Here is a 21,955-nt window from a genome sequence, read left to right on the forward strand (position 1 = left end):
AAGAGTGGAATAATTTGCCGTGAGCATTACTGAGAAGATAATTTGGCAGTATCAGGTCACTGAGGAACCATTATTGCAGAAGTTCAAAAGCAGAGTATGGTAGATAAGAGATTAATGTAATACACTATAACACCAATGGATTTGATACCTAGAGCTGAGAAGTGATGCCTTGCTTCTGGGAGGTGGTAGGATTACGATAGTCCCCAAAGCCAGTTTGAAGCAGGTAATGAAAATTTAAAGCATGGCTTGACTCTGCAAAGTGCGTGTGTAAAAATGGGACTTCTTTATTCAATAGCTCTGCCCCTTTGGAATATTTGGTCATCTTCTGCTATTTTTAACTGCCATTAATTTCCACTAGCAGTGGAAAGGGATTATACTGGGTTCTATTTTAATTTTTGCATCATCAGCATATTTGCTAAGAGCTACATTGTGGACCCTTAGTCATGAATGGAAATTAAGTAAATTATTGTGCTCATATAGTCTGATCCAGAACCTGTTGAAATCAATGGAAAAACTCCCAGTGGTTTCAGTAGGTTTGGGTCAGGTCTATACAGCCACCTGTTTGCAGAGTAGGGTACTGCTCTTGGTTATAGACTGGCTCAAAATTTTGATCATTTACATTTGTATAAGCTCTTGGAAGGAAAGAGTTGCCTAAAAGTGATGCTCAGGACATAAGTCAAAGACCCTGGAGCTGTCCACGTGTAAACAAGGGCCTAATTTGGTCTACAGAACTTGATTATTTGCTGGGGTACATGAACTAGAAAAGAGATAGCTGAAGCTTCACATCTCTGGACAACGAGTAGTTCTGTGGTTCTTTAAAGGCTAATGAAAATATATAGTATCATGAGCTTGTGTGGGTAAAACCCACTTCATCAGATGATCTGGAGTGGAAATAATAGAAACCAAGTTATGTATAAAGTGGGGAGGGGGCTTCCTGTCAATTGGAGGGCTGGTGCTAATGAGGCTAATTAAGTGGGCTGGAAGGTTCCATTCTTAGCTTTTTATGTAAAATTGCAATTGTTAAAGGCAGAGGAGACTGGTTTTATAAAGTGACATCCAGTTAATGTCTTTGTTTTCCTGGGCTTGAACAGTGTCAAATTTGTAGATGAATACCAATTCCACATACTGTCTCTGTAATTGGCTGATGAAATTTCTTTGTAGAAGAATGGCTGCTTTTAAATCCATGATTGAATGATCAGGCAAGTTAAAATGTTCCCCAATAGATTTATGTGTGTTACCATTTCTAATGTCTGATTGGTGCCCATTTATCCTTTGTCATAGAGCAGGGGTCTCCAACCTTCTTAACCATGAGATCACTTTTTTAATTTAAGTGCAATGTAAGATCTACCTCAAACCCAAATTCCCATGCTTGGCTTCCTTCCCCTGCCTCTCTGAGGCCCCGCCCATGCCCTACCCCTACTCTGAAGCCTCACTCTGTTCACTCCACCCCCCTTCCTCCCCGAATCTCATTCACTTTCACCAGGCTGGGATAGGGGGTTGGGGTGCAGGCTCTGGTCTTGGGCCAAGGCGTTTGGAGTGTGGGAGGGGATGCCCTTAAGGTAGGGAGGTGAGGTGGCTTCTGGAGTGGCCTATGGGATAGGGCATTTGCCTGGAGAGTGCAGGGTTGGGGGCTTGTGGGCCCCCTCCCCTTCCGCCCACCCTGGGAGCAGCCAGACAGCCAACACAGGTTGCCCTATGGATGGTGCTGATTCACGTGTTTGGAAAGTAGGATAAGGAACCTGCTGAAGATAGTGAGGTGGGGTGAGTTCTGGGGTGGCCTAGAGGATAGGGCATTTGCCTGGGGAGCACAGGGTGGTGGCTTCAAAGCCTGTCCATGGTTGGACAGCCAACACAGGCTGCTGTGTTAGGAAAGCAGGATAAGGGACCCGCTGAAGACAGGGAGGTGGAGTGGGATCTCCAGTGAAATTAAGGATAGGGCATCAGCCTCTGGAGCAGAGGGTGAAGCGAGTTCAAGTCCCACTCCCCTGGGTACCCTGGGAGCCACTGGACAGGCTGCCCCAGGGATAGACCTGGCTACCGCATTAGGAAAGCAGGATAAGGGACCCTCTGAAGGTAAGGAGATGGAGTGAACTTGGGGATAGGGCATCAGCCTCTGGAGCACACGGTGGTTGGCTTGATCTCAGCCCCCCCCACCCATTCTGGTAGTATCTGGGCAGCCAACACTGGCTGCCCCAGGGATAGACCTGGCTCCCACATTAGGAAAGCAGCATAAGGGACAGCATGTGGATGCCCCCTGCTCACCCTTTCCCAAGGGCTGCAGGGTCATGCCAGCACTTCCAGGAGCAGCAATTCCCACAGGGATAATGGCTCCAGCCACGGCAGGTTAGGCATTTTAGAACTCACTACTCAAAGAATTAAATGTAAGTGTAAGAGAAATGAAAATGATGAAATGCACAGACCAGTCACAAACCAAAACTAACCCACTTTGCAAGCGGTAAAAGTAATAACAACCCCACAACACAAATATGTGCTGGGTCAGGAGATGAGTGAGGGATAGGGTGTGTTTGTGTGAGAGTAACAGAGATTGCATTGTCACGCTCCCTCCATCCCCTTCTCTCTGTTTGTGGAGATAGGGTGTGGGAGTGGGGGGAGGAGGGATACCCTGATATCAGCGCCCCCCCCCCTTCTCCCACCCACACCCTGCACAGCAAGCAGGAGGCTCCCAGGGGGTTAGCTCCAAGGCAGAGGGCAGGAACAGCATGACACTGAGTGGAGGGGCAACTGAAGTGCCCGCACTAGATAGCTTTCCTGCTAAACCAGTCAGGATCACCTGTCAGAGGCTCCAAGATCTACTGGTAGATCCCAATCTATTGGTTGGTGACCACTGTCATAGAGACTGTCCAGAGGGGCATTGCTGGCACATATCACGCTGGAACAGTGTTTCTCAACCAGTGGTTATGAGTACCCTTAGAGGTACGTCAACACAACTGAAATTTGGAGAAAACTGAATTTTTGTTTTAAGTTTTTATTTTTGTACTTTTTACATCCAAAAATGCCATCACCTGCCCGGCTATGATTAAGTTGTTTAAACAAATGTATTGCAATGGTAGAAACAAATTTTGTGTGTCTAAAAACTGTAGGTATTGGGGGTACTTATAATTTTTTTTAAGAGGTACTTTATAAAAAAGGTTGGGAAGCACTGCGTTGGAAGGTGTGCAGCTGAATGAACCCCTGATGTCATGGCTTATGTGGTTAGGTTCTGGATGGTGTTGCTTGTATAGATGTGTGGACAGAGCTGGCAGTGGCGTTGGTTGCAGCGGTAGGTTCTCTGGATAAGATACAGGGATTTTCAGTAGTGCCCGTTTGGCTTGGCGCTAGAATACTCAGACTTTCAAAGTGAGATTTTCAAAGGGGCTTGTGGGATTAAGTGACTTAGGTACTTTTGAAAACGCCACTCTATTTTTGATTGAACTGAAAACATTTTGTTTCATGAATCATTGAGAGGCAATAAATATGGATGCTTACATTTTATAAATGCATATAAAATACTCAGCCTTTACATAGACTTCTTCATCTGTAGCTCTCACTCAATGTGTTGTCAAACATGGTTAAATATTACCTCTGCTTTATAAACAACTAGATTGAGGAAGTGAGAAATCTAAGTAACTTTCCCAAAGTCACACATTAAATTGGACAAATCAAGATATAGAAACCAGGAGAGCTGGCTGCTGATGTTCTGTACATAAAGCTACAGAATGTTTAGCACTGTATTCGGAAGTGCATACTTATATTCAGGGCTCGCCAAGCGGCGGCGAGCCCCACTCTCCAGCCGCGTGGTTTCGTGCGGTTCTGCGCTCTGCACCGGCTCTTCTGGGTTGTAATCTACTCGCGCGGGGCGAGTAGATTACATTATTTGTCAAGCCCTGCTTATATTGCATAACTGTTCTCGCCTATTGCAGTGAATAAGTTATCTATTGCAAGGACTGCCTCATTATTTGACTGTTGTAGAGTCCATCACAACAGGGTCCTAATTGTGACTGGTAACTTCAGAAACTACTGTAGTTCAAACATTTAATAATAAACCTATTTTAAAACTGTTCCTGAGGACAAGTTCACATAGCTATTGTTAACTGTAAATCAACTTGTTAGACTAGTGGTTTTCAAACTTTTTTTTCATGACGCAGTTGAAGAAAATTGTTGATGCCTGTGACCCAGCATAATTTGACTCAAGTGTGGGTTCTGGAGTAGGGCTAAAGATGAAAGCTTCAGCTTTGGGAGGGGTCAGGTCTAGGGCAGCAGGGGCTTACCTCAGGTGGTTCCTGGTCAGCAGTACAGGGGATACTAAGACAGGCTTTCTGCCTGTCCAGGCACTGCTAACCATGCTGCACCCCAGAAGCAGCCAGCAGCAGGTTCTAGCCAATGGGAGTAGAATTGCAGAATCATAAAATCCCAGGGCTGGAAGGGTATGTCTACACTGCACAGACATTTTGGAATAAGTTGTTCCGGAATAGTTATTCTGAAATAGCTTATTTCGAAATAGCACATCTACACTGCAGGGAAGCCTCAAAATTAGTCCAGGGCAGGGTTCCCTAATGTAGATGTGCTATTTCGATTTAGAGTCCCAAGAGGAAGAACTTAAATAGCCCTGGTAAGGAGCTATTTGAAAATAGCAGAAGTGGAGCATCTATACACGCCTTATTTCGAAATGGCTGTTTCAGAATAGGCGTTATTCCTCATAGAATGAGATTTGCAGAAGTTGGAATAAGCTGTCTGTTACTTTGAAATTATTTTGAAATAATGGAATGGCTGTGTAGATGTTCGCATAGTTATTTCCGAATAACAGCCCTTATTCTGAAATAACTTTGCTGTGTAGACACACCCTGAAGAGACCTCAGGAGGTCATGGAGTCCAGCCCCCTGCCCAAAGCAGGACCAATCCCAACTAAATCAACCCAGCCAGGGCTTTATCAAGCTGAGGGTATGTCTACACTACAGCGCTAATTCGAACTAACTTAGTTTGAATTAGTTAATTCGAACTAAGCTAATTCGAACTAACGCATCTAGAACTAAAAACTAGTTCGAATTAGCGTTTTGCTAATTCGAACTAGCGCGTCCACACTGATTGGACGCAGGGGGGCATTTAAGGGCAGCTGAAACCGGTTCTGGCAGGGCATCAGGTTAGTAGTTGCTTTGTGTGGCTGCTGTCTGAGGCTATCTGAGGCTCGAGCTTAAAGGGACCCCCCTGGACAGCCGGTTCTCAGCTTTTCCTGCTTGCTTGCCAACCTCGCCGAGGGACAGCAAAGCGTTGGTCTCTGTGCCCGTCTGTGTCGGTGCTTCCCTTCGGGGGGGCCGCCGCAGGTGGCAACATGGAGCCACAGCTCGCCCTGCACCTTCTGGTGCACTTTCTGGTCTTGCTGCTGCAAGCCTGCCACCAATGGCTCGAGGCTGCCTGGCACCACCTGGTGCACGTCAGCCCCCTTCCTCTCTGCCTGGCCGCCCTGGGGGCCGTGGAGGAGCCGCAGCGGCGCCCCAGCACCGGCGTGCCCCGCCACGTCTGGCGTCTGGACACCAGCAGCGACTGGTGGGACCGCATCGTCCTGGAGCGCTGGGAGGACCGACAGTGGACCCAGAACTTCAGGATGAGGAGGGACACCTTCCTGGAGGTCTGCGAGTGGCTCGCCCCTGCCCTGCGCAGAAGGGACACTCGCATGAGACCCGCCATCCCCCTCCAGAAGCGGGTGGCCATCGCCCTCTGGAAGCTCTCCACGCCGGACAGCTACCGATCCGTCGGGAACTAGTTCTGCATGGGGAGATCCACCGTCGGAGCGGTGCTCATGCAGGTACGGCACTCGACGGCCACCGAGCCGGGGGGGAGGGGGGCTGCGAGGAGGGGATGGGCCGCCCCAGGGACAAAGGGGGGGGCGGGAGGAGGCGAAAGCGCCCCGCACCGGAGGGGTCGGTCTGTCCCGGCCGTACTACACGCCGCCAGGGGGGTTGCTTCTGGGAGTGGGGCGCGGGGCACTGCCAGGGCACGAACGCTCCCAGCCACCCGGGCGCCCCACTGATTGGCGCTTTGCTGTGTCTCTCTCCGCAGGTGGTCAAGGCCATCAACCAGGTGCTGCTCCGCAGGGTGGTCCGCCTCGCCGACCTGGACGCCGTCATCCGGGGATTCGGCGCCCTCGGCTTCCCCAACTGTGGGGGGGCCATCGATGGGACGCACATCCCCATCCGTGCCTCGGAACACCAGGCGTCCCGGTACGTCAACCGCAAGGGGTACTTCTCCGTGATCCTGCAGGCCGTGTGTGACCACCGGGGCCAGTTCACAGACATTAATGTGGGCTGGTCCGGCAAAGCACACGACGCCCGGGTGTACCGCAACTCCTCCGTGTGCCAGCGGTTGCAGGCCGGGACCTTCTTCCCCGACTGCCACATCAGGGTCGGGGACGTGGACATGCCCGTGTGCCTGGTGGGGGATGCCGCCTACCCACTGCAGCCCTGGCTCATGAAGCCCTACACGGGGCACCTCAATCCCTCCCGCCAGGCCTTCAATGCCAGGCTGACCAGGGCCCGCATCATGGTGGAGGGGGCCTTCGGGCGACTGAAAGCCCGCTTTCGATGCCTCCTCACCCGTCTGGACCTGGCCGAGCACAACATCCCTCCCATGGTGGCAGCATGTTGTGTGCTCCACAATTTGTGTGAGCGGAAGGGGGAGGCTTTCCTGCCAGCCTGGATGGCTGAGGCTGACCGCATGGCTGGCCACTACGGTCAGCCCCGCACCGCCGCCGTCCAGGAAGCCCAGCGGGGGGCCGTCCGGATCCGGGAAGCCCTGCGGGAGAGCTTCCTGGTGGAGGAGGAGGACTGACCTCTCCCTGCATGCCCCACTGGGGCCTTCTTCCACCCTACGCCCCTTCCCCTTTCCCCTCCCTACCTACTGTCAAATAAAGACACCTGTTTTTGAAACCACAATGTCTGTTTATTTCACATAAGTGGGTGGTGGAAGGGAGGAATGAGGGTGGGAGAGGGGAGGGGGAAACTTGGGACGAGGGAGCTGGAAGGGGAGGGAAGGGAGGAAGGGAAAGGAAAGCTCAGGGGTGGGAGTCCGGCTGCCTCTCCCGTCTCGCCACACTGCGGGTCCGGGGGCGTCGGTGGGAAATGGTTGTGGGGGGGGGGCAGGAGGGACAGGGGGTGTGGAGGAAGCAGGAGTGGAAGCTGGAGTGGGAGCAGCAAGAGGAGCAGGGGGAGCAGGAGGAGCAGGGGGAGGAGGAAATGGGAAGCGGTCGAGCAGGCTCTGGAGGTGGCCTCGCAGGGCATGGCCCTGCTCCTCCAGGGCCTCCAGACTCCTCCGGCGCAGCCTCAGGTCCTCCTGAACCCAGTGGTCCTGGGTGCGGAGCTGGTGGTCCATGAACCGGAGGTGCCGCCTTTGGAACTCCTCCTCGTTCCTGGCTCTCCTGCTTGCCCGGGCACGGGCAGCTGCTGCAGGCGGTGTGGTGTGCCCTGCAGGCCCAGGTGCTGCAGCTGTGGTGCAACAAGACCAGCGGTCAATTACCCCAGGGGCCCAGGTGTGTGAAACCCAGCTCCCCTCTGCAAGGCCAGAGCCCCTGCAGGATCCTCAGCTGCTGCTCCTTGGTGGGCAAGGCCCAGGCGCACGCTCCCGGGGCTCCCTCTCGCCCCAGCCCCCCGTACACATAAGGGGAACACGATGGTACTCACAGGTGGACGCCTCCCCGGCCTCAGACGACACAGGCGAGCGGCTCTGTGGGGTGCCTCGGGGCTCCCGGGTCCCGGGCAGGCTGGCGGCAGGTTCCTGGCTCTCAGAGCCCTCCTCCTCCGTCTCCAGGAGCGGTCCTTCTGCCCCGGGGTCAATCACGTCCCGGGGGGCAGGGACGGCATGAGCCCCCAGGATGCGGACCAGGGCATGGAAGTGGGGGCAGGCGTCTGGGTCGGCCCCTGGCTGGCAGGCCCAGGAGTAGGACTGCCGCAGGTCTTTGACCATGTGGCCGTAGACGGCCGCGTTCCTGTGGCTAGTGCGGAGATCGTGGACATTGGAGGCTTCCCCCCAAACTCGATGAGGTCCACGATCTCCGCACTTGACCAAGCGGGCGCCCGCCTTTTGCGCCCCCGGGCAGGCTCTTGGGAGCTGCCAGGCTGGTCCTGGGGAGCAGTGGAGGGCTGGGTGTCCTCGGGTGGCTGGCTTATCGTGTGGCAGGTGCAGGGTGTGTTGGCACGGGTGCTTGCAGCCTTGCAACTGGCACAAACTGTGTAGCCAGCCCGTGGCCCTTTAAGGGCTCCGGGGCCGGGAGGGGGGCAATAGAGTTTCCCTGGTGTTGGCCAGAGTGGCCACCAGGGAAACCTGGGAAGCCTTAGCCTCCCACTAGTTCGAATTAAGGGGCTACACAGCCCTTAATTCGAACTAGTAAGTTCGAACTAGGCTTAATCCTCGTAAAATGAGGTTTACCTAGTTCGAACTAAGCGCTCCGTTAGTTCGAATTAAGTTCGAACTAACGGAGCGCTAGTGTAGCGCCTTGGAAAGTTAGTTCAAACTAACGTCCGTTAGTTCGAATTAACTTTGTAGTGTAGACATACCCTGAGACTTAAAAACCTCTAGGGATGGAGATTCCACCATCTCACTAGGTAACCCATTCCAGTGCCTCACCACCCTCCTAGTGACATGGTTTTTCCTAATGTCCAACCTAGACCTCCCCCACTGTAACTTGAGACCATTGCTCCTTGTCCTGCCATCCGCCACTACTGAGAACAGCCTTTCTCCATCCTCTTTGGAACCTCCCTTCAGGAAGTTGAAGGCTGCTATCAAATCCCCCTCAAAGCTAGTGCACAAGGCAGGAGCAGTGCAAGGAGCCCTGTGAGCTCTTCTGCCCCCCACCCTCACGTAGGAGCCAGGCCTGCTGTCGCCCGCTTCTGGGGCACTGTGCGGTCCGCAGTTCTTGGACAGGCAGGTAGCTGCCTTAGCGCCTCCTGCTCACCCTGCAGCAAGGAGACCCAGTGCCCAACATTCCATGACCTGTAGTGTGAAAAACATTGTGTTAGAAGAATACATCTTTCCTATGATGTGGCTGCCACCTGGCTAGATGAATGTAGGTTGTCTTCATCTGCTGAAAACTTCCTGCTTATGCCTCTATCCCTGCATCCACCAGCAGCAACCCATGTCCCCTTTTCAACCCCCTCACCCTGTCTCAGAGAGAACTGTTAACAGGCCATAGGAAGGGTAGGCGTGACTGATAGCCAAGTCACTGCAGAGGAGATAGCAGCATGCAGGAGAACCACACAACCAATGTTCCCTCTAATTTTTTCGCCCTTGTGTGGAATAATTTTTATGTGCACTGCGGCAGGTGTGAACATGTACCACCTCTAGAAACAAAACACCTAGCGGTGGGCACTCGGCTAATGAGCTGGGTGACATTTTAATCTCTCTGAGCAGCCGCAGAAGCACACAGCTTACAAGGAAAGCTGTCCATAACCCTTCGGCAGCCACTTGCAAGCTCCAGGGACAAGGAGGATAGATTCCATGTCCTCCTGGATACGTGAGAAAGGGTTCCTCTTAGAAAAACAACACTCAGATGGGGCTCACAGGCATCTGCATGCTGACAGTAGGGTATTTCCAAATCTGTCTCTACGTTTATCCAGAGGAGACATAGCCTGAATAAACAGGACTTTTCCTCACAGAGAGGGCTTTAGCTATCTTCTCTGTTTCAAGGGACCTGGCCGCAGCTAGAGGGCAGGAAAAGCTTCATTCTTCACTGTCACTATCTCAGATAGAAAACTGAAAATTAAAAAAACACCACTAAAAGTAATGTTTACTGACAGATTTGTGGGTGGTTGGGGTGACAGACTTGGGGAATATCTCTTCTAGTTCTGTATCTACTCTGCTTTTGAATCTCCTCAGGTTCGGCAAGCCTCCCTGACCTCTGCCTGTTCCACTCAAAGGTGCACTCGGTGGTGGTTACCCATTCTAAACCCTCCAGCCAGTCTCTGGAGGCCACATGTGTCCTTTTGCATAACTCAGCTAGATAAAAAGATGGAAGAGGCTGTCAGGTGATGCCTCATAAAGGAGGATTATTAGTGAAATAACAGAAATGTGTCTCTGCATAACTTGTCAGGGGCACTGTATAAACCCAGTTGTATTCTCTATCTTACTATTGTGAAAGAATGTGTAGGATCATAGAGTTCCTGGTGTTTAAGAATAACTTTCATTTTGCCATCTTCTTTTCAAGACCAAGAGGATGCTGGTTGAAAAAATGGGCAGAGAAGCTGTGGAATTAGGTCATGGTGAGGTGAACATCACAGGTGTAGAAGAGAATACATTAATAGCCAGTCTTTGTGATCTCTTAGAAAGGATATGGAGTCATGGTCTGCAAGTCAAACAGGTAAATAATGGCATTTCATAGAATTTACAGCCTCACAACTATGTTTCACTGCTTGTTTTTAATTCTATTTTATACTCTTAAAATCCAACAATTTTGGTACTAAATGGATCCCCCATTCCCTTCCTCAACGTGTAGTACCCAACAGAACGCTCAGACATGACTTTTTGAATACCTGCTTACTATTTTATTTCTGTTTTTATATAGTGATAGTTTTCATCAGTTTGCATTTTTTATTTTCTCTTTTACTGTAGCTGTGCAGACTTGAGAGTTTTCAGCTTGTCATGCTGTTAATTGGTTTATGGGGTGTGGGGATTTATCTTCAAGCAGGGTAGCTTAATGTACAACACTAAGACCTCTCTTCTCCCTTACCCAGGCTCAGTGAAAACAAGCAAAAGAATTATTTAGAGATGGCCAAGTGTGGTTTTACAAGGCCTCTGGTATCACTCTCCTTTCATTATAGAGCTCCAGCTGTTTGATTTCTCCTGTAAGATTACAGAGTGTAGGGGGTGTTGTTTCTTCCTCCTTTCCCCTGCATGTGTTGGGAGGGGAACATTGAGCTGAAATGCTGTTTTATTTATAAGAAGTATTTTGCAGAGTAAATTATGTTTAATCCAGGCAACTATAATCCAAGTGCTCTGCCCTCTGTTTCCATGGCGCCATTGGCTAAGTCTGTTCTCATTCAGACTTGAATGGTAGTTTCTCTGTGTGAAGGTATATCGTCTGACTCTCCCTTCCCTCTTGTATGCTACTTAGGATAGAAGCTGTACTACTTTCAGCCTAGAAGACAGAGCATCAGTTTACTCTGCTTCAACTCACATTTGGGCCTTTCAGACAACCAGGCGGCCAACCCCACATAAGGTTAATGCTTTGGATTGATTGCAGATGTAGGCAAACAGTGCTGAGCAGTCTGTTGTGGTAGAATAATTAGAGGCCTGCCAAAGGAAGTGCAATATGTCTTACACTGTGATCCAAAATAAAAAGCATTACTAATATTACGTGTACTCTGGCCTCTTAAAATTGTGGAAGCCTGCTATTTTATAAATTGATTCGTCCAATACTGAACACATGCCTTCTCAGTGGAGCATAGTAATAAAGATGGCTGCCTTCTCCCCACACTTTTGCCTGTTTCCCTGCTGATGGATTTGTTTCATTCTGCAGAGCTATCAACTGGTTCTTTCATAGAATCATAGGACTGGAAGGGACCTCGAGAGGTCATCGAGTCCAGTCCCCCACCCTCAAGGCAGGACCAAGCTCCATCTACACCATCCCTGACAGATGTCTATCTAACCTGTTCTTAAATATCTCCAGAGAGGGAGATTCCACCACCTCCCTTGGCAATTTATTCCAATATTTGACCACCCTGACAGTTAGGAATTTTTTCCTAATGTCCAATCTAAACCTCCCCTGCTGCACCTTAAGCCCATTACTCCTTGTCCTGTCCTCAGAAACCAAGAGGAACAAATTTTCTCTTTCCTCCTTGTGACACCCTTTTAAATATTTGAAAACCGCTATCATGTCCCCCCTTAATCTTCTTTTTTCCAAACTAAACAAGCCCAGTTCATGAAGCCTGGCTTCATAGGTCATGTTCTCTAAACCTTTAATCATTCTTGTCGCTCTTCTCTGTACCCTTTCCAATTTCTCCTCATCTTTCTTGAAATGTGGCGCCCAGAACTGGACACAGTACTCCAGCTGAGGCCTAACTAGTGCAGAGTAGAGCGGCAGAATGACTTCACGAGTTTTGCTTACAACACACCTGTTGATACAACCTAGAATCATATTTGCTTTTTTTGCAACAGCATCACACTGTTGACTCATATTCAACTTGTGGTCCACTATGACCCCTAGATCCCTTTCCGCCATGCTCCTTCCTAGACAGTCACTTCCCATCTTGTATGTATGGAACTGATTGTTCCTTCCTAAGTGGAGCACTTTGCATTTCTCTTTATTAAACCTCATCCTGTTTACCTCTGACCATTTCTCTAACTTGCTAAGGTCATTTTGAATTATGTCCCTATCCTCCAAAGAAGTTGCAACCCCACCGAGTTTGGTATCATCTGCAAACTTAATAAGCGTACTCTCTATCCCAATATCTACATCATTGATGAAGATATTGAACAGTACGGGTCCCAAAACAGACCCTTGCGGAACTCCACTCGTTATCCCTTTCCAGCAGGATTTAGCACCGTTAACAACAACTCTCTGACTACGGTTATCCAGCCAATTATGCACCCACCTTATCGTGGCCCTATCTAAGTTATATTTGCCTAGTTTATCAATAAGAATATCATGCGAGACCGTATCAAATGCTTTACTAAAGTCTAGGTATATAACATCCACCGCTTCTCCCTTATCCACAAGGCTCGTTATCCTATCAAAGAAAGCTATCAGATTAGTTTGGCATGACTTGTTCTTCACAAACCCATGCTGGCTATTCCCTATCACTTTATTACCTTCCAAGTGTTTGCATATGATTTCCTTAATGACCTGCTCCATTATCTTCCCTGGGGCAGACGTTAAACTGACTGGTCTGTAGTTTCCTGGGTCGTTCTTATTCCCCTTTTTATAGATGGGCACAATATTTGCCCTTTCCCAGTCTTCTGGAATCTCCCGTCTGCCATGATTTTTCAAAGATCATAGCTAAAGGCTCAGATACCTCCTCTATCAGCTCTTTGAGTATCCTGGGATGCATTTCATCAGGACCTGGTGACTTGCTGACATCTAATTTTCCTAAGTGATTTTTAACTTGTTCTTTGTGTATCCTATCTTCTAAACTTACCCTCTCTCTGCTTGTATTCACTACGTTAGGCACACCTCCAGACTTCTCGGTGAAGCCCGAAACAAAGAAGTCATTGAGCATCTCTGCCATTTCCAAGTTTCCTGTTACTGCTTCTCCCTCCTCACTAAGCAGTGGGCCTACCCTGTCCTTGGTCTTCCTCTTGCTTTTAATGTATTTATAAAAGGTCTTCTTGTTTCCCTTTATGCCTGTAGCTAGTTTGATCTCATTTTGTGCCTTTGCCTTTCTAATCTTGCCCCTGCATTCCCGTGTTGCTTGCCTATATTCATCCTTTGTTATTTGTCCTAGTTTCCATTTTTTTATATGACTCCTTTTTTATTTTGAGATCGTGCAAGATCTCCTTGTTAAGCCAAGCTGGTCTTTTGCCATATTTTCTATCTTTCCTACACAGCGGAATTGTTTGCTTTTGGGCCCTTAACAACGTCCCTTTGAAATACTTCCAATGCTCCTCAGTTGTTTTTCCCTTCAGTCTTGCTTCCCATGGGACCTTACCTACAAGTTCTCTGAGCTTATCAAAATCTGCCTTCCTGAAATCCATTACCTCAATTGTGCTGGTCTCCCTTCTACCTTTCCTTAAGATCATGAACTCTATTATTTCATGATCACTGTCCCCTATACTGTCTTCCACTTTCAAGTTCTCAACTAGTTCCTCCCTATTTGTTAAAACCAAATCCAGAACAGCTTCTCCTCTGGTAGCTTTTTCAACCTTCTGAAACAGAAAGTTGTCTCCAATGCAGTCCAGAAACTTATTGGATAGCCTGTGCCCCGCTGTGTTAGTTTCCCAACATATGTCTGGATAGTTGAAGTCCCCCATCACCACCAAATCTTGGGCTTTGGATAGTTTTGTTAATTGTTTAAAAAAGGCCTCATCCACCTCTTCCACCTGGCTAGGTGGCCTGTAGTAGACTCCTAGCATGATATCACCCTCATTTTTTACCCCTTTTAGCTTAACCCAGAGACTCTCTACACAGCTATCTCCTACGTTCATCTCCACTTCAGTCCAAGTGTGTACATTTTTAATATACAAGGCAACCCCTCCTCCCTTTTTTCCCTGTCTGTCCTTCCTGAGCAAGCTGTACCCTTCCATACCAACATTCCAATCATGCGTCCCATCCCACCAGGTTTCTGTAATACCAATGATATCATAGTTGTATTTATTTGTTAGCAATTCCAGTTCTTCCTGCTTATTACCCATACTTCTCGCATTTGTGCTATTCAACTCTGTGCCCATCAATTGACCAAAGCTCACCTCTTGCCTTAACTGATCCAGTCTGATCATGCAGTGTAGGATCTAGTGCCCTTGTCAGTCTGGCCCAGCCTAAATATATATGAATTCCCCTCCTTCCCTGGGGCTGTCTCCTTCTCCTTTTTATACTTGTAACTTGCATCATTATTACGCTCCTTTGGTGTGTCCAAATAATAATGTGCTGGTGAAAGAAACAGGCAGATGCACATAGTATGATTTCTTTCCAATACTCGTTTGGTATTGCTGTTTCCATTTTCTGTAGAGGCCTTTGCTTATTTGCCTTCTTCAGGTGTTCCAGCACTGGGAGCATATGCTATCCTCATCTGTTGAAATGCTGCGTTGCCAGAATGTATTAGAGTGTATATTCGTCTCCCCATCTCCTGAAATAGTATTTTGGCTGTGATAATCTCCATGAATGATTTTCATGCCTGTCCTTTTGTAAGGCCCGCTGTAGCTTTTGTTTTTCACAGTGGGCCTTCCAGTTACACTAATGAGAAATCAGGTTTCTATGGGGCTTTTTGTAATGTTTTCACTCAACAATTTGTGAGAGATGATTTCCACAATTTTGAAAGAGACATTTGAGCTTTATATTTTAGAAACATACCAATGTAACTAGTGTGGGAATAAGACCTTGGAGTAAATACCTTGTAGGTCTGTGATTAGAGGCGCTAGTTCTCCCTGTCCACATTACTCGCAGAAATGAACAAGTTGGGCTAGATTTTTCAAAGGAGACTTTGCTTTTGGCACCTGCAACAGTCACCCCTTAATTATTTCGCCCCCAAACACCTAACTGTTCAGATATTTTAAATACCATGAGTGGTTCTTACACACTGCAGATACAAATAGGAAACCCCCAAATAAAGCCAAGATTTGACAGCCCATCTACCTTTTTTCTCTTATGGAAAAAAAAAAAAACCCTATCTAATCTGCCCTTTTAGCAGAAAGATGATTTCTCATTCTTTACTGAGATCCCCAGTAAAGCTTCTTAAAAGACTCTTACAAATCATTTCTTAAGGAAGTGCATCCAATTAATGTTCCTGATAATCCCTATTTGGGTATTGGTGTCTTCTGTGACTTCAATATCACTTGATTTGTCATTCATAACTAGCTGTAGGGTGAGTCAGTGTAAATCTCCTGACCCTTTTTAGGAAGACATCATATTGACTAAAGATATAAACTTTACCTTTGACTTAGTGTCCTAAATACTGCATTCTGAATTTTACCCTTCAGAATTTCTTTACTGTCTATAAAAATAGTTTCAAGCTTTATTTGAATTTCTTTATCTTTGTGTGTATGTGTTGTTATTTTTTTTAACATTTGTAATGAAAACCTTTGATCTCTTTGGTAGAGGAACTTGGACTAAGCTTTGAAGGACCTGAAAAAGTAGCTCTTAATCCTTATCACCAACTTGGGTAGCCTGTTGTAGACTCACGTGAGTCTACCCTGAGAAGTTCCACTAACATAACTCTATCTCTCAAGGGTGTGAAAAACCTGAGACACATCTGTGCCAATCTAGCCCCAGTGTAGACAGCACTGTGTTGATGGAAGAATTTGACCTAGCTACCCTGTTCCTGGGGGTGGTGGATTAACTGGTGACAGGAAGGATTCTTCCATTGTCGCAGTGAGTGTCTACACTGAAGTGCTGTAGCAGTGCGACTGTAGCTGTGCCTCTGTAGCATTTTACGTGTAGATATAAGCATAAGTGTCTGCCCTGTTGGTGCTTCTTTTCCCCATAGAAGGGGTGAGGTATCTGTCAACTCAGGTTACAGGGTGATGGGACATCAGTTTGTAGTACGTATCTTTATAGTGCATATTTAAATAAATATTTAGGTCATATATTAATAAACAGAAGTGATGCTTAGCTGAACTGTTCAGTTACCAGAATCTGTACATCTAGCCAGTCTTCTTTTTTTAAAAAAAAATTAACACCAAGAGTGGAGATGCTGAACAGTTAACATTTTTACAAATCCTTTCCACTTTTTCTTTTGTTCTTCTGTCCTTTTTCCATCTGTTCACTTCCTCCTACCTCTTTTGTTTCTTGTGTTTTTAATGATATTGTTATGGAAAACAAAATATCTTTAGAACTAACTGTTGAAAATGTTACTTTTAGTGGTGGTTTCTAATTTTTAGGAAATGCAACACATTTATTGATTTGAATTGCTAAATTCAATATGTTAACAATCTTTTTTTTTTTTAATTTTAGGGAAAATCTGCTTTGTGGTCGCACTTGTTACACTACCAAGAAAATAGGCAGAGAAAGCCCACGTCAGGTAGCTTCAGTACCTCAGGTAATGTTTGTGTATATTGCAGAAGGGTTTTCAAAAGTACTGGCAGTCCCCGGGTTACATGGATCTGACTTACATCAGATCCCTACTTACAAACGGGGTGAGGCAACCCCGCACTAGCTGCTTCCCCCCAGCAGACCAGGGAGACGCGAAGCTAGTGCCCCCCCCAGCAGACCAGGGAGATGTGGAGCGGCTTTTCTCAGCAGACATCTCAGCTTGAGAATAAAGGACTGAGGGGAAGTGAGGTGTGGGAGAATAAAACTGAGCTCTGGAGAAATGTTTTGGCTAGAGTTTCCCCTACAATATGTACCAGTTCCGACTTACATACAAATGAACTTAAGAACAAACCTACAGTCCCTATCTTGTACGTAACCCGGGGACTGCCTGTACTAGTGGGACTCCTTTAAAAATGGTAAAAGTTTCCAAATCACTAGTCTCCTTTAGACTGGTTCCAAATGATGCACATCAAACAGAAGACTATAAATTCTCCACTGCTGTAGGTATTAGAGGGTGTGATTTACTATGATGTTACTCACATAACTGCTGAGACTGATTTGTTTAGTATTTACATGGAGCAGACTTCTTGTTTTCCAATGTAATTCTGAAGACTTATTTTGCATAGCGTGTGCAGTTAAAGACTCGAATCCTGTTAACTGGCTCTTGTGTCCTACCAATATGTGATGTTTCAGGGACAGGCTGTAACAATAAGCTTGTTTGATACACCTTCCCAATCATGCAGTGTTGTACATAAGGGGGAAAATCCCTTGCCAGCCTGTGAAATAGTCATCGTCCATTGTGAGGTATATTTCTTTACCTCCATCTTAAACGTGTACAGTTGTATTACAGAACATGAAATTATCCATCTTGTTTTAAAATCCGGCCACAACGTATATAAAAGGTTTGAGTAATATACTGCATGAATAACTTTTACTGGTGGTACATAAATACAGGTAACCATACCTATTGGTAGGAACACATTGGAAACTTTTAACTTCTTTCATATTAATAGAGTGGAGAGCTAAGTACTTCTTTCTCCACTGTATAAATTCTCTTATGCAATATAAGTAACCTCTATTTAGTATACATTTTGTTTTCAGCAAATAGGTGTCTTTTGGAAAAAAGGAAGAAGTGCATTAATGATTTAAGTCAGTTCATTACAAATGTGGGAAAAGCTCTTTAGTTCCAATTTCTCAGAAGGAGAAACTGAGGCACAAGCAGTTTTTAGAGCCAAATTCTTTGCCCAAATTCAGTAGTTGTGCCAGCAGAGAATTTGATCTTTAGTAGCCTGTGCATGGTTGTGCAAGTAGTCCACTATGCGCATTGGTTTAACAAGCAGAGCCTTAGGTTCCAAACTAACTGCTGAGGCTGTTCTTTCTACCTTGGGACTGAGAGCAGGTGGCTGCTGGTTGTATAGTGTTTGAGATGTGATATAAAGATAGCATTGCTCAGCATTTAAATTCCAGGTTTTGTGTTCTACTTGTTTTATCCATTTCTGTGATTTAATGCAGGCTTCACGGGCTACGTTGAACACATACCATTCAACACAGATTTTTCCCATGACAACTTGTGATAGCTCATTTGGGAAGGAAGTGAAGAACTTTTTAGAAAATAATACTTCAATGATAAATAGTTTGTATAGCTCGCACTCTTTGGTCTCCCACCAATCCTGCATATTAAGCTTATTAATATGTCATAGTGCTGAGCGTATGAGTTGCCTGAACATCTCAGCGTTTTCCATGGAGTTAATATACTGCCTTAGTCAGCACTCATTTTGGCTATACTGTTTTCACAAAGCCATGTGTCATTGGCAACACGAACATATGCAGCATGTCATGTACCATTTCTGGATTCTAGGGAAAACGGTTTCTCTGAAATGTTCTCTAATTCTTTCATTGTGTTACTGGCACAAAGTGTTGTTTAAAGGTTGTTTTAAAACTCTTTGAATTATTTTTCCATTGATTTCCAAAAATCTTTCTTGTTTTAGGAGTACTTCTTGATTCAGAAAGGAGAAAGTCAGATGCCAGTCCAGCCATGTCTCCCCTGAGAATCTCTCTCATTCAGGATATGAGGTTAGTTTGAAGTGGTACAAGAAGTCCTAAAGGTCTCCTTGCTCCTATGCATGCAACTTGTGTTAAAGGTTTACTTCAGTAATGCCGAAAGAAAGTATAACTCCTGAATGGCTCGTATGAATTTTGTATTTTCATTCTGAGTGAACCTGAGCTATAGACGTAATTAATGTAAATAATAAAAATCACTTTCTCTTTCTGTCTCCATAAAGTCTGTTATGAAAGAAAATGGGATGAAAAAATTTTTATTACTAAATCTTAGAAAGGCTAAGATTATTTCATAATATAAAGAACTCTGGATTATAAATTCCAATTTTGGACCCTCAAGGCTGACACTTGTTTGGCTGTAATTCCTGGTTTTGCAGTTGTTTTTCCTCTGGAAGAGGTGCTTGCTCAACTGGAAAAGCAATGTGCTTCAGCTGGAAGAAATTGCTAAGCAATTTGCCAAGATTTATAGTGAAATTCTTTCACTGACCTGAGTGAAACTTGCTGCATAATGAGGAAACCATACACTTACAGTATGTGACTTCACTGTACTACCCGTTAGCTTGTAACAATAGCCTTAGAAAATATCCTTCCTTCTTTGTCTTCTGAGTTATATCTGTGGTATCTTCTGAGATTGGGGGACAGGATCTATCCAGTTACTGTGGGACCAGCTGGGCAGTTCTGAACTCCTCCATGTTTCCTGATAAACCTCAACAACCTTTGAATCTTAGCATGGGTTGGCCAGACTTTCGCCATTAAGTGCGCAAAGAGTGCGAAAGCCAATGTGACAAAACTGACAGTACATATTTACTGTGTTTGATGCTTTTTAGTACAAACACCTTTTCAGACTTGACAATAGATTCATTCTCAGGCCTGGTAGCTCTGCTGTTGGCTTCTTCCATGGCCTCGATAGATTAAAAAATGTCTCTGTGCCTGTGTACCCCTCTCTCTAAAATTGGTATAATTCCTCCCATAGTATTCTGGTAGTTATCTGCTTGATCTCTTTCAGGCCCACCAACACAGAAGGGTGCAGATCCAGCGATACAAAAGGCCTGGTAGCTCCCGGCTGCTGCTGCTGTTGCTACTGCAGCAGTGATGGCCAGAGCCGCGGGCCCTTTAAATCACAGCTGGAGCTCTGTGTGGCATGTGTGCTGGGCAACGCTGAAGGCTGGGGTGTGGTGCAGAGCTAGGAGCTGCCCAGCCCCGCCCTCTCTGGGAGTGCAGAGCCCCAACCCCACCTTGCCCAGGAGCCCAGCCAGGTTGTGGATCCTGCTGATCTCTTCTGTTGAGAAGCATTACATAATGCAGCTGCCCATGACTTCTTTTTAATCATTTGTTCAAAGTCTTCACTACATTTGACTCTGATTCATGCTACTTTTATATTTTCAGGTTAAATTTTAGTGTGCTCTGCTAGTGTATAAGGCTCGTTGAGCAACTGAGTGAGACCAAATATTTTGGAACAGGGTCTATACAATGGGAGATAATGAATAAAAATAATTAATACATCTAGTGATGAGAGTTATGTATTTAAGCAAATAAGGATTTACACTTTTAGTATAGCTATTTATACTGCTCTGTGAAGTGGTTTTAAAAAAAACTTTGTAACTGTGTTGACAGGCGATCAGAAGATGCTCTTTAATAAAGCTCTATGGATTGGCTGATTCTGTGAAATGCTATTTGCTTATTTGATATGTAAAATACAGGCACATAGCATTGTGACTGCAGTTTTAGAGGACAAGCTGAACCTCTCCTCCGTTTGACCTTACTTGATTGATTGATTGTTTGATTGATTTATGTTTGTATTGCAGCGCTTACACAGAGACTCCTTGGGAGAAAGGAGGTATTCCAGGTTTATACAGGGAGGGTTGATGCACAAAGGCTTTGATTCAAAGCATTCTTAACAACTTGAGATATCCTGAGTGATTAAGTCACTTGAGTCTCAAGGGTCTATTTCAGGTGGAGCCCCCAAAATCATTAGTCACCTCTGGAGACCTTGTAGCTTGCTTCTGCTGTTGTGTGCACAAGGGCACTCAGCCATGCATACTGCAGTCCTAGGGCGTGTCAGGTAGGGTATTTACAGTAGAGGCATGGAAGTGTTAGTATCCTTGTACAAAGCACAATGGTTTAAACTAGTTTAAATGGTGAAATCTTTGAACAAGACATTGGTGAGACCTCATCTGGAGAACCATGTGCAATTCTGGCTCCTCATGTTTAAGAAAGATGAATTTAAACCGGAACAGGTGCAGAGAAGAGCTACTAGAATGATCCAAGGAATGGCAAATCTACTCTGAGAAGGGATGCAAAGAGCTTGGCTTGTGTAGCCGAACTATACAAAGGCTACGGGGAGAGATGATTGCTCTCTGTTAATACATCAGAAGGATAAATACCAGAGAGGAAGGGGAGCTATTAACTTAAATGCCAGTGTGTACAGAAGAATGAATGGATGTATGCTGGCCAGAAACATGTGTAGGCTTCAAATTAGATGAAAGTTTCTAATCACCAGATGACTGAAGTTCTGGAACAGCCTTTTAAGAGAGAGCAGTGGAAGGAAAAAACGTAACTGGTTTTCAGTGTATGGAGGGGGTTGGTATTATGGGAGTGCCTGTGACAGAGATGGACAATAATTTTGGCCGGGGAGGCACTCCAAGAATTTTGGGATGTGGTCATAGGCTACACTTTTCTATTGTATATTAATGGGAGAATATGTGGGGTCTGGGATAGATTTTGGGTGTAGGAGAGGGTTCTGAGACCTGGGGCAGGAGTGTAGAAGGGATGCCTGATCTGGGAGGGAGTTTGACCTATGAAGTTGTTACCTGCACAAATTTATCTATCCCTGGCACACACCTTTAATCAGTTCCTAGGGCTCAAGGTGCAACCCTGTTAATTTACACACCCACCCTTACCCAATTCCTAGGGCTCAGGGCACATCTTCCTGCGGGTTGGCAGGATCTTTAGCCACTGAAGGAGCCCTACACAGTAATATCCTTATCCTCTATTTATTGACAATTCCCAAACAAGCAGAATACATATGTTAAGCACACTGTGTCATGCTCACCAATCCTGGTACAGGCAAACTTCCCCTGTTGGCCAGGCAAGATCAGTCTCTTTGGATCTTAGCTGCTGCACGTCATGGTCTGGTCTTAGGCTGTGTCTCAGAGGTGATGTCTTCTTCCAGGTCTTCCCCCTTCTCCTTGGTATTCCTTGTCTCCCTTTGGTCTTCCAGCCTTTTGCTTCCTT

At 46.2% G+C, this 21,955-nt stretch overlaps 1 protein-coding gene across 7 annotated transcripts in view; it reads left to right on the forward strand.

The window, feature by feature from the left end:
• Positions 1–21,955, forward strand: part of DENND5A (DENN domain containing 5A) — a 139,292-nt gene that overhangs the window by 99,885 nt on the left and 17,452 nt on the right. For 4 of the 7 annotated variants that reach the window (XM_075927965.2, XM_075927961.2, XM_089778631.1 and 1 more), the window contains 4 exons: positions 10,190–10,342; positions 11,096–11,200; positions 16,586–16,670; positions 18,652–18,736. In XM_075927965.2, coding sequence (XP_075784080.2) covers positions 10,190–10,342; positions 11,096–11,200; positions 16,586–16,670; positions 18,652–18,736 — 428 coding nt within the window. The remainder of the gene's footprint in view (positions 1–10,189; positions 10,343–11,095; positions 11,201–16,585; positions 16,671–18,651; positions 18,737–21,955) is intronic. The other 3 variants (XM_075927962.2, XM_075927964.2, XM_089778632.1) reach the window with 2 other exon arrangements.

The sequence above is a fragment of the Pelodiscus sinensis genome, chromosome 5, assembly GCF_052426305.1.
Source record: "Pelodiscus sinensis isolate ZL-2025 chromosome 5, ASM5242630v1, whole genome shotgun sequence".
Lineage (NCBI taxonomy): Eukaryota > Metazoa > Chordata > Testudines > Trionychidae > Pelodiscus > Pelodiscus sinensis.